The 12,379-nt window shown below is 40.6% G+C and overlaps 1 protein-coding gene across 2 annotated transcripts in view; it reads right to left on the reverse strand.

The window, feature by feature from the left end:
* cxxc5a (CXXC finger protein 5a) overlaps nucleotides 1–12,379 on the reverse strand; it is a 46,557-nt gene that overhangs the window by 22,154 nt on the left and 12,024 nt on the right. For both annotated transcript variants that reach the window (XM_041802128.1, XM_041802126.1), the window contains exon 2: nucleotides 9,657–10,673. In XM_041802128.1, coding sequence (XP_041658062.1) covers nucleotides 9,657–10,451 — 795 coding nt within the window. In that variant the 5' untranslated portion in view covers nucleotides 10,452–10,673. The remainder of the gene's footprint in view (nucleotides 1–9,656; nucleotides 10,674–12,379) is intronic.

Raw genomic sequence — 12,379 nt, forward strand, 5'->3', positions numbered from 1 at the left:
TCAGCCATTAGCGCCAGTTAGCATACACTGTGTGTAATGATACCAGAGCAGAAAAGACTGGCCTGCTAAAAAACAAAATGGGTGACTAGAGATAGGCTCACATTAAGTTTTGAGAAAGGAGAAGACTTCAGCGAGAGGGTAGTGTTTGTAGAGCCAGAGAAAAAGCCACCGTTTCAGCTATGAGAGTGTTAGCTATTTCTCTCAGAGTAGCATGTTTTGGTCTGTGAAGCAGTTGGCGACAACGGCTGAAAAACGTTTGTACCATCTTGTTCATATAACGGAACTATGGGTTGAGGTTATCCACATATCTACACAGTAAATAACCCTTGGTAAAATTATCGTCTCTTTATTACTTTATTCAGAGGTGGGATTTGAAGTGCTGATGGGCAGATGAGGATAAAAAAAAGTGCATGGTGAATGACTGTGACAACCATTGCTATGGATACAGTGCATCGTCTCCTCCAGTAGCAGCGGTGTGAACTGGCAGGCTCTAAGAGGGTGTCAAGAGCAGCCCATCAGAAGCAGTTCTAACTAGTCGCATTGTGATCTTTGGTATGGACAGGACTTAACAAATACAACACAATAGCAAATACAACACAAAGGAAGCTCTTGAGTCCCATCCACAGCCACTGCCATATTGGAAACTTCAATTAGGTTGTTCTAAACTGACTATAGATCAACCCAGTGACAACACGAAGATGTAGAATTGAGGCAGGCCCTAAGCCTCCTGACAAACAGCTACACTATGCAAGGTTGCAGTTAAATCAGCCAGTACATAAATCAATATCATTATTTAAACCAAATGGATAGGTTATCAAAAGTCACCTTTTGCACAGCATGTGCCCTTAAAAGCATCAACTATTCCAACCAAGTCTGTTTATTGAACCAGGCTGTAAACATGTTAATTTCTGGTGCAAAACATGACGTGTGTATGTGTAAAAAGGGAGAACAGTTGGACAAAGAGAACAAATAAACGCCCCGTTGTGTGATATTTTTAGATGTCAGTAGTAAAAAATGTGTTTAATTGCAGTTCACACAACTGTTAAAGTCAGTAATCAAACTGCTGTCGTATTTAGTATTTTGAGGCCTAGCAGGTTTGTGTCACCCTGGAGTTTCCTCCATGTGTGGTGGCCACTGGCGACATCATCAGCCTGACGTTTGGAGCAGCGTGATGACCTACATCAACATCAGCTCTCATGAATATTCAGGCCCCCTCGGGTTTGGCATGGCTGGTGTGAACGACTGGTATCAGGCTAAGTGCCATAACAACATCAAATGCAAATGGAAATTAACATTAAATTCATGTTCTGTCGCAGACACTGAGTCATACCACCTACAAAGCGAGATGACACATTACACCATTTTGGTTAATCATCGGCTGAGACAAAAGAGGCCGTTCATTAATTTTGCAACTGAACAATGCAACACTAAAAAAAAAAGAAAACACAACACACAGATATTCAGACACATCAGCCCGATTGTACCACTGTCAGATTTTCTTTTTATACAGTGAACCATGGTGACAGCCTTATAACTCCTTTGATTTCACACTAATTAAGATCTTATTGCTTCAAAACAAATCTTATATACATATATTCAGGGCTTTTAATTTATGCATCAGGCATATTATGTGTTTTTTTTACTTTGATTTTCTTAAGGAAATAAAATGTTTGCAAATGTGATCATCACAGAGGTGATCACTGTTGTGTGACAATTTGCATGTTTTCACATCAATCTCTGACATGGGAGCCAAACTACACCCTCTCCGAATACAGTAAGTACTACAGCCATGTCTGTCTTATAAATATAGCAACATGATGTGTAGCAATATTTGTCTTAACACCTTTGCACCCTCATTGCTTTACTTTCTGCTTACTGTTGTGTTCCTTCATGAATATTTCTATCCAAAGGACTGTCTTTACATTCAGAGTGTAATGTACAACCAGAGTCAAATTCCTCTTATGTGCCCACATACTTGGCCAGTAAACTTGATTCTGATATTGATCAGTCTTTGCTTTCATATACAGTGCTGTGCAAAACTTGTAGGTATGTTTTGACCAAAATTGAGGCTGCAGTGAGGTATAGATGAAGCGAGTAAGCTGCCAGAGGGCACCAAGGAGGGGTTGACACAACCCCAGTCATGCTCTGGATGTCCTTGCATTTTAGCAAGGGCATGGTAAAATAATCAGTAGAAAAAGTAACAAAGTCCACACCTTTAGGGTGGAGTAAGGGGTAGATGTGAGGAGTGAGCATGACCAAGTGTACCGCCCGGTCGGGTAGTAGGGTTGCCATAAACCCCGGGTCTTGTTGTGGATGTCCCAAGGTCGTGATAAGGCCTGGACCAAAAAAAGCTTGACCCTGGCTGCCAGGCGACATACAAGTTTGTCAAGCTTGATTCTCCCCACCTGCCTCCCCCTCTCCAGCCCTGATATGTGGGAAATCATTGTCTATAATGAAACATTAGTGCCCTACATGTCTAAAAATGTAAATGTATATGGCTATATCTATGGCTCTGCACTTTTTGCATTAATGCATTAACTTTGATACTTTATGCAAAAAATTCATCCAAAAATTTAATGCAAAAACACCTGATGTTACACCTTACTTTTCATAAAACCAAACACAGCAGCTTTATAAGCTCAATAAAACAAAAGTCAAAAATCTCAATCTTTGGTAATTTCACCAATCTTAAGATCAACACCATTAGGGATCAATTCAGCATGCCTCAGATTCTCCCCTTCTCCTGCCTGTGTGCCTCTACTGAGCACAAGTACGCACACATACAGAGACATGCTTACTTCTGTCAAAACTTTGAATCCATCTATCAATGTGGGATCCTCCCCATTGAAAATAAAAGTACTAAGGTTACTTTTTCAGAGTTACAATCTAGAAAAATGCATCATTTCCGATTGTTTTGTTACATCATTGACAAGAAGCTTCTCTTGTATGTGCTCTTGTGTGCCATGACAACAGATTTTTGGAAAAATAGGATAGTTACTAATCTATAAGCATCAAAAGCCCTCTGGAATCAACACTGATGAAGAGGTAGAGAGGAAAACTGGATGAGAAGCAAGGCAATCAGCCCAGAGGTACAAGAATTTAAGAGAAGATGACAGTAAATTGTGAATTTACACTTAAAACATGAAGAACATTGTAAAATACAGAAAACAATACAAAAGTTATGTCTATAAAAAGTGTACAAAGTAAATCTACCTGTAATTCGGTCCTATCCATATTATCCATGTGATTAACTGCAATCAACTAATTACAAAGCCTGCAATTAATCAGATTTAAAAACTGGGGAAAATCATGATTATGCTCACAAAGACATTAAGAAAACCCCCATGAGATGGATCAGTAAATAATTTACTTGATTTGTTTTTCATCATGTTATACATGGAAACATGTTGATATGGCTTTAAAATCATCTGATCGTCTTAATTGCCTCACATTGGCTGTATATTTCAGTTTGAAGCAAGAAAAACTTTTAACCCTTCAGAAAAGGAGTTAAAGATAGAGCTGTAGCAAAAGATCTGCACAGAAAATTCTATTCTGCATGCTGGTTTTAGTGCTGATTCCTCACACTGCTATTTGCATTCACTCCCACGTGCATGCTCTCATATTTTCCTGTTGTCATCTAATCACATGGTGTCACACAGAACCAATAGCTCTGCTCCACTCTTTTATAGTAAGTCTGTCAAATTGTTTCTGTCACTTTTGAATATTAAGGTATTTTCTCTTCTATTCTAATCATTCACTCAACCACAAACCTCTAATGCTCAGACTGCACCCTCCATCATCTTCATCATCTCATCATGCTCAGATGACATCATCATCCAGCAGCTTCACCACCAGTATCGCCAGGCTGACTCCACTGGGGATAAATTTGGCTGTTGCTCAGGGCAGACATCCTTCAATCATTCTATCTCCCTTTAGAGTTTGAATGCCAAAATACTCTGACAATAATTCACCAGCACATCCAAGTTGAATAAATACCTATCTTTATTTCATTTACTTGATTCTACTGATTGAACTGTGGACCTTTAAAAAAGTGCTGGTCAATCTAAATGTAAATGCTAAAAACACATCCATTCACTGAGCTAAGCAAGCCTTAATACATATTCAAAATCATGTCACACCACTGCGCAGCAGAAACTCATGTCTAGCAAGTGTATTTGTCTAATTTCATGTCAACAATATCTCATTGTGAGCCACATTTACCTGAAAAGTCAAGATAAACATCTTATTTCAAGTTATCACAAGCAAAAAAAGGCTCTGAAATGTCTGTGATATTCTTGATAATTTGTCAATGTGGTAAGCAAATTCAAGTCTTTAATCATCATGAATTAATAAACATATAAATTAACCCAAACTTAATTTGATTGCTTCCTCACAGCCCATTGTCAAACCTTGGGCCTGAATATAAACACTATGAAAGACAAACACTCTTGTAGTCAGACATAATCAGTGACGTGTCCAGGATGCCTCACCACCCTGATCGACCAGACTGACATGTCCGTATTTTTCTTGCCTTGTCCATTTGGTTTGACACACTGGCCTGAAGTGAATGATACCTATACTGGTGCTAACCAATAAGATAGCATTTGCTCTCTAAACAACAAACAAATCTTTATATCTTCATTCATCAGAGTGACATAAACCCAGTCTTTTTCCCTCTGGGGAAACTTCCATTAACAAACATTGAGACTAGCACAGCTAGGCTAGCTGGGCTAATTTTCATGGCATGTTTTCCCACTCTTACCACAAGCTCTATAAGAAGGACAGCAGTATGTATTTTCCTCTAGGGACAGTTGTTTTTCTCTTTGTTGTTTTCTTCTTTTCAGAGCACAAGACTACTAGCATCACACAAAGTGACTCTGTTGGAGCTGGGACTGAAACTCCTTGGCCCACCTTCTTGATGACCTTTGAACTCAAACGGTCCATAGACATCAGAGCCATTGTTTATGAGTGTGACAAGTCCCACCTACTTTTTGAAATCATTAACCATTTCTATGTCCAAATCCATCTACTATATATTACTACTCTTACTCACACATACACACTGCATAAACTTGTGGTCAGTAATGCTTTATGCTATACATAAAGCCCATCATCCTAGCACAACATGATTTTGTCATTAACATATATCTGATCAACGTTTCACTGCAAAGCTAGCATGTCTACAAGTACAATTACACTATATGGACAAAATGATTTGGCCACGCCTGTTACACCTTCATGAAATGGGTTTCATGGCTGAGCAGCTGCATGCAAGCCTCATATCACCAAGTCCAATACCAAGCATTGGATAGTGTGGTGTAAAGCACGCTAGACTGAGACTGGGTTTGGCAGATGCTGGGAGAACGGTACCAGCCTGACTGCACTGTGCCAAATGTGAAGTTTAGTGGAGAAGGGATAATGGTATGGGGCTGTGTTTTAGGGTTTGGGCTAGGCCTCTTATCTCCAGTAAAGGGGGATCTTATTGCCTCAGCGTACCAAGATATTTTGACAATACTATGCTGCGACTTTGTGCCCCAGTGCAGAAAACAAGAACTATGAAGATTCTGTGGCAGTCCTGTTTACCTAAGTTTGTGGAAAAAATACAGATAATGAAGGCAAGCAGGGACATGATGGGAAAATGTTAATAAATTAGAATGAAAGTTGCAAGTTTACTACTTTTGTGGATACCTATAGTGGACTTGTAAGTAGTAAACAGACTTTGGCTTTTCTAATTGTCTGACTTCTCAGAACACTTTTTACAATGCAGGCCACTCACCAATTTATACCCATTCACTCCACATTCACACACTGATACAGCTATGTAGAGTGGCCAGCAGTGTTATCCCATTCCTAAGTATCAGTTCATGCAGCAGTGATACAGCAGTGGAAGCACTTTGGGGTGAAGTGTCTTGCCCAAGGACACCATTGACATGTGATGGCAGGAGCCCATGTGGACTCTCACACTACACGCCTGACCATCAAAGTTCATGAGGGTTCAGCTTAGGCTTTAGGTGCAAACTAGGATCGGGCCTATAGCTACTATAATATACTATCCACTTAGACTATTCATCTTTTTCAAGACATTAAAGTTTGAGGTTTTGCAGTATGCTTTTCAGTCCCTCAAAACTGTTAAAATGACTGAACTACCCCTTTAAGGAGCGTTTCACTGTGGACAGCCGAAGTCAGCACATGGGAATGACCGACCAACATTTCAGGCTCCAAACAAGAGGCCAGGCTGTCACCCTCAATCAACATCAGAGAGAGAAAGAAGTGAAGCCATTAGCAGTTTGAAGCACACATCCAGTTTGTGTCAATTAGACCAGCGGCCCCTCTGCGTGTTACATATTTATTCATTTGTTATGTAACACCAAAGTGACACTATTAGCCATTTATCTCTTAAGTTAATTTTCTTTGAGATGAAGTGTCCACTGAGAGGATTTCCTGATTGGTTGTCATATCATTTGAGCTAGAGGAGGGTGAGTTAGGCCACTGAGTGTGTGTGAGGTGAGACAGGAAGTTTGGAGGGCATCTAGATGAGCAGGAGTGTCACCAAGAGAAGGACAGCGGCAGCTAAAGGGGGGGATGCATGTGCCACACTGACACCTGGTGCTCCAGATGACAGCTCTGAGGCCAGATGGACCTTGTTACATGCACACACAAATGCACACAAACATACACAAACACATACTGTAAGCATATTCCCATTTCTATCACTGCTAACACAGAAACTGTTTATCGTTTTCTTATGATTGCAGCATATGCAGAAGCACATGGAGGATGCACGTGTGATCAAACAAGAAATGCTCCACATAGTGAATGAAAATATAAACAATCATGTGCTCAAGTTAGTGAATTAGCATCTGAAGGATTGGTGAATGCATGGACAGATTAAGGAGACCCCATGGTGCACTGCTTACTCTGCACACACCCACCACCCTCCTCAACACCTGTCGTCTCCCTGCATGTGGAGCCGTCGTCCCTGACTCAGAGCCCCCCACAGACTGTCAAAATTTTACCTACCTAGACACTTTTCCATACCATGTGTATTAAAAAAAAAAAACTTTCCTGTTTTAAATGACCTGAAGTATCAAAAGTACAAAAGCTTGAAATAAAACTACAGTTATCTCAAAATACAAGAATAAGCCTTCAAAAATTGCAAGAAAACTCTTATACAGTCCTTAAATTGCTCAAACAAAGGGAAGGTTTGGGAAATTGAATTGTAGTTTTTGATAAGTGACATCAACTTTACTTAGCTCCATAGACAATGTAGATCTGTTGCTGTTTTATGAGCTTAGCTTTAGCTGAGTTAGCTTCATAGCTATATTAGCTACATAGCTATGTTATCTATGTGGCTCACACAGCTAACAGAGCTATGTAGGCTAAGCTTGTGTGTTAGAATGATTTCATGGAGGACCACCTTTTTTCCTGTAAGCAGACTGTTTACTTAACTTTATTAAACGTATGCAATCAGGTTTTGCAAGTCAGGCTTTTATCTTTTAACTTTTGGTATCCTAACACTTAGCTTAACCCTTACCCCAACCCTAAACAAAGGCTGAATCTGATTTTAGGGTGTATTTCTGTTCTGAGGTACACTTTGTCTCAGGTGAATGGTCTGCAGCCAGACTGTCAAGACTTTTGTTGCTGTGGGAATCATAGCTTTCAGGTGACATCACACACTTATGGACCCGCCCACCTGGCAGGCAAGAAAGGCTACCGACTGCTGTACACTATGGGGAAGTACTAGTCCCTGTTGCTAACATGAGCTTTAACTGGGGTGTCTGCATTGATTGCAATAAATAAAGGTCCATGATTAGTGCATTATTATTCTTCAAACGGTCATTAATGACATGCCTTCTAGTTCCTTTTGGAACACTTTGGTTAAGCCACTTCAGAATCTCCCTCTTTTTTTCTTTTCTTGATCAGTTTATAGGGACATATTGTTAAATTTGTTTTCTTGTTTTAAGCCAGTAAAAGTAACATAAGGCTGGGCTGATATTTATTATTTATTAATTAAAATCCAACAGTATTTTTTCTGTAGAGAAATTATAAGTGGTAGAAATCCTACAGACCTAATATTGAGCAGTTTATCAGTTTTTTAGCAAAATTTGTGGAAAACCTCCTCCAAACCATCTAATTTGTACAAAAACATTGGGGACATGTATAATATAATGTATATTAAGCCTGTCAAAATTTTCCATACTCTTGAATATCATGTGTTTTTAAATGTTAAAATCTCCATGTGTTGTAAATGGAGTTGTATAGGATTGATTTGGGCTGTGGTGGTAGGGCCAAATGTGATGTTTTTTCATGGGGCCCATGATTCCTGGAAGCACCCCTGGCTGACAGGGACCCTGATAACATTTTTCCACTAAACACAATGTTAGGTTCTCATCAGGGCTCTTGATTATAGTGATAGAAATGGTGTGCTAGGTGCTTTACATTGGCCAAAAATGGTCAAATATGCAATTTACCTTAATATCCCTGCTTTCTACAATTTTCAGGTGATATCGATGTGTTGTCTTGAAAAGATTAAAAACGAAAAAGCCCATGCTGGGGCGTACAGATGGCCTGGTGGTTAGGTCGTGCCCAATGTGCGCAGGCTGCCCAGGTAAAGGTCCAGCCTGTGGCTCCTGTGCTGTATGTTTCTCCCCCACTTTCTCCATCCTGTTTCCAACTCTATCCACTGTCCACCTCCATCAATCAAGGCATAAAAAGCTCAATGATATACATTAAAAAAAAGCCCACGCTGCAACTCCATAGTGTTGAATGAAGGCTACCACTATCCCACACTCTTTTTGCCCTCCAGGCTCTTGCTCTGGTCATGTGACTCAAAGTATGAATTAGATCAGGTGCCAGTATAATAGATCTTTCATTACATCTACCTAAGTTTAAAATCATAGTAATGTGACAACCCTACTAAATTCACTGTTTGTTTTTAAAGTGAATAACACTCTAACCTGTATGATCCAGAAGACCTTTGTGTTTCTGATGTTTGATAATCTTTGAAATGATACTCATACAGTTTGTATGATTTGGATTGACAAAAATCTTCCAGTCTTAGGTTAAAGAAAGGAGATGCATGTATAGAACCAAATAATAATAGTTTTATTCTCCATCAATGAAACTTTGTTGTAACTCTTAAGATCAGTGTAGTACTGATCAACCGAACTCTAAAGAATGACCCACCATAACCAACACTGTCTTACCCACACAAGCCCTTTTGTAGTTCACACCTGCACCTGCACAACTTTACAGCTCCTGCATTGCACCATTTGTACATTTAATATTTATATTGCTTTGCAGATTATCACAATTAATTCAATTTACAATCATTTTGAGTAAGAGTACTGCTATATTACAAACTGTACCTTTTCTTCTACTTCTATGTTAACTGAAAATCAACTTAAACATGATTTTGAATTCATTTTTTTGTGAAAATGAGCCAAATCTTGGTCATATATAATTTTTCACTAAGTGTTTATAGTTTAAAGGACTTCTCTTTCAAGTGTTGTGATATTCAGTCACATTAAACTGCAACTCACATAACTGTCAAGTACAAATCAGTTCTCTGTGACTTTAAACCTTCATTTGTTCTTACACCTGCATTACAACAACTTCATTGTGAGGACAAATTCCTGAAACCCCCTCCAGCTTACCTCCAGAGCAGCAGAGGGCTTCTTCTTCAGTTCCTCACATTTACGAAACTTGCAGATCTGATGGCCCGTTTTGCGATTCCGGCAGCTGCTGCACTGCTCGCAGTTAATCCGCCGTCGGCAAGGTGGGCACATACCGCAACGTTTTCGCTTCTTTTTCCCGGAGTTGATAGCAGAGGCCAGCTCGCTCTGTGCCGGGTATTCAGCCAGGCCGGCCATGTGCAGCGCACTATCCGCCAGAAACACTCCGGCCGGCGTCATGATGAAAAGGCCCGGATTGAAGGGGAAACCACCCCCTACTCCATATGGGAAGTCAACGGGACCACCTACGGCGTCCGTGACAGACGTACCCTCCAAGTCGCTAGCCCCCGAGCCTGCGTCTCCTCCGCCAACTCCCACTCCCATGCCCCCGGGCAGGAGCATGTGCTCCATACCGGCCCGCTTCAACAGTGCTGCTGCCTGAGCAAAGTGCAGCAGGCCATTCTGTCCCTCCAGAACCTGTTCAAGGGTTCGGTCCAACTTGGCTGCTGTCAGTGCAGAGACGGTGGGCTGGGGCTGCGGGGGAGGCTGAGGCTTGGCCGAGTGGCTCTTCGCCTCGCTATTGTCCGTGTGTCCATTGGTGTTGGCCGAGGAGACGGCTGTGTACTGGGAGAGTGTGCGTGAGTTCTTAAGGCTCTTACTGAGAGGCTCGCTGATGATGCCGCTGCGGTTCCTGCGCTCCACAACAGGAGAGTCCTGTTTGCTGCTGCTCCGCTCCTGGTCCTCTGTCCGGCCCCCCTCCGACGGCTCGCTCGACATGGTCCAGAGCGTACGTGCCTGGGTGGGGGAAGAGGGTGGAAAGGGGGCAGGGGTGAGCGAGGAGGGGGAGCAAAGACCTGTTCCTGGTCCGTTCTCTGCCCCGGTGAGAGTGGTGCCTCACCTCGATGGATGAATCGGGCTGCCGACAACAGGCAGGCCCCAGAGCCTTCTGCCCCACTACAGCTCAGGCCTCATCCACGCTCTCCCATGGGCCATCTGAAACTTCACACAGGGACAGAAGAGCGTTAATTTACTCATCAATGATCACTTCACCAAAATAGTAAGGCTCTGAAATGAGCCAGAAGAATGAGAACTAATATAGAACGCTTAGAAACACGCTGTGATCACAGCACTACCATATTTCTTTAAAAAAACAATACAGACTTATGAAATGCAGACGTTTCTGGTAAAAGCAAGTGTACATGTCTTCTGTTTTAGCTTTATATTTTCTTGTCCAACTTAGGCAAAATATTCAACTCTCCACTGTGTGTACCTGCTAGTTGAAAGCTCTTTCCAGTTCATGCTAGCATTGCACAGAAGTTTTTGTTTATGTTTTCAGCATACAAAGCTGACTTGTAAATATAATACATGCAGTAAAAATTTGCAAAAAACTTTAATGTGTCTCTGCTAAACAATGAGCTTAAGTTCACTTAATACAACATAAAGGCCAGAGCTGTAAGATTTGGTAGATACCAAGAGGCCTGTAGGTTCATCCCTGCCACATTAAATGCAGTTTTTCATTGTCCAAGTTCTTCTTTTAAAATGTTAGATTCAGAAAAACCAAAGCAATCAGGCAATTTTTGATCCAGGCACCTGCTAAGACCCTGTATGCACATTGGTTTAAGTTTTTTGGGTGAAATTTGCTTCCATCTTTTTGGTATTTTCATGGATATCTGGGAAAAATATTTATAAACATTTTGGAATTTTATTGTTTTAAGATGAAAAATGTATCTCTAAATTATTGGGAATTTGATATGATATTTTGGAGGAATTTGCTTTCAAATTTGGGGGAATTTGCTTGAATCTTTTGGAGAACTTAAATGGAATTTTTGGGAAAACTTTTATTGGAATATTTAGGCTTTATAATAACGTGTCTCTAAAACATTTGGCGAATATTTGCAGAAATTTTGGGGTATTTTTGTGGTCCATAATCAAAATAACAAAAATGACTCCACCATATGTCTCTCTACACCATTTCTTGCAGTAATGCATTTGCTGCAGAAACAGGACTGTCTGGGGACTTGCAGACATAACTTTTTGATAAAACTACTTCCTGTTCAAAGATCAGTTTGAGGTTTTACACTTATTAGGTCCTGCTTGTCCCAAAGATGTGGAAGAAATTAAGCTGCATTCCGAACAAAAGCTCAGGTCTCAGGAGGTAAAAGTTGCAGTGCAGTTACACTTCAGGAGTTAAGTGTCTTTAAGAAAATATTACATTTGAATTAGAATACTTCATTAATAGAAACGAAAGACTCTTAATTTAATTTATCAACATAATACCCTTAACAAATAGATACCATCTATCTGAATTACACCTAATTGAAATAGAAGCAAAATAGAAATAAGAGTAATTTCTGTTCTCACATTAGTTCCTCACATCTTCATTGACTAAGCAAACTCCTGACCTGCCTCCAGGAGCTTCTCTGATTGGTTAGTAACAAAGACTTAAAGGTTGGAAGCTGAATCTTGCTAATATTTAATCACGGCTCCAGTGAGGAACTCTGTTGCAATTTGTCCTCTTCCATAGAGACAGTGGTTACTCTGCACCTACTTTGGCCTGTGCACATGAACTCAATGTTTTAAACATTAGAAACTCTCAAACTGCTGCCTTTCAACAGTCAGTTGTATTGCTTTCTGACGTGGTGCACAGTCAGCTCTAAACATCCTGTGTTTTTCAGGACAACCTGCGCTTTAAGAATGTGTGTGCT

This window comes from Cheilinus undulatus, linkage group 12 (genome assembly GCF_018320785.1).
Source record: "Cheilinus undulatus linkage group 12, ASM1832078v1, whole genome shotgun sequence".
In the NCBI taxonomy this organism is placed as follows: Eukaryota; Metazoa; Chordata; class Actinopteri; order Labriformes; family Labridae; genus Cheilinus; species Cheilinus undulatus.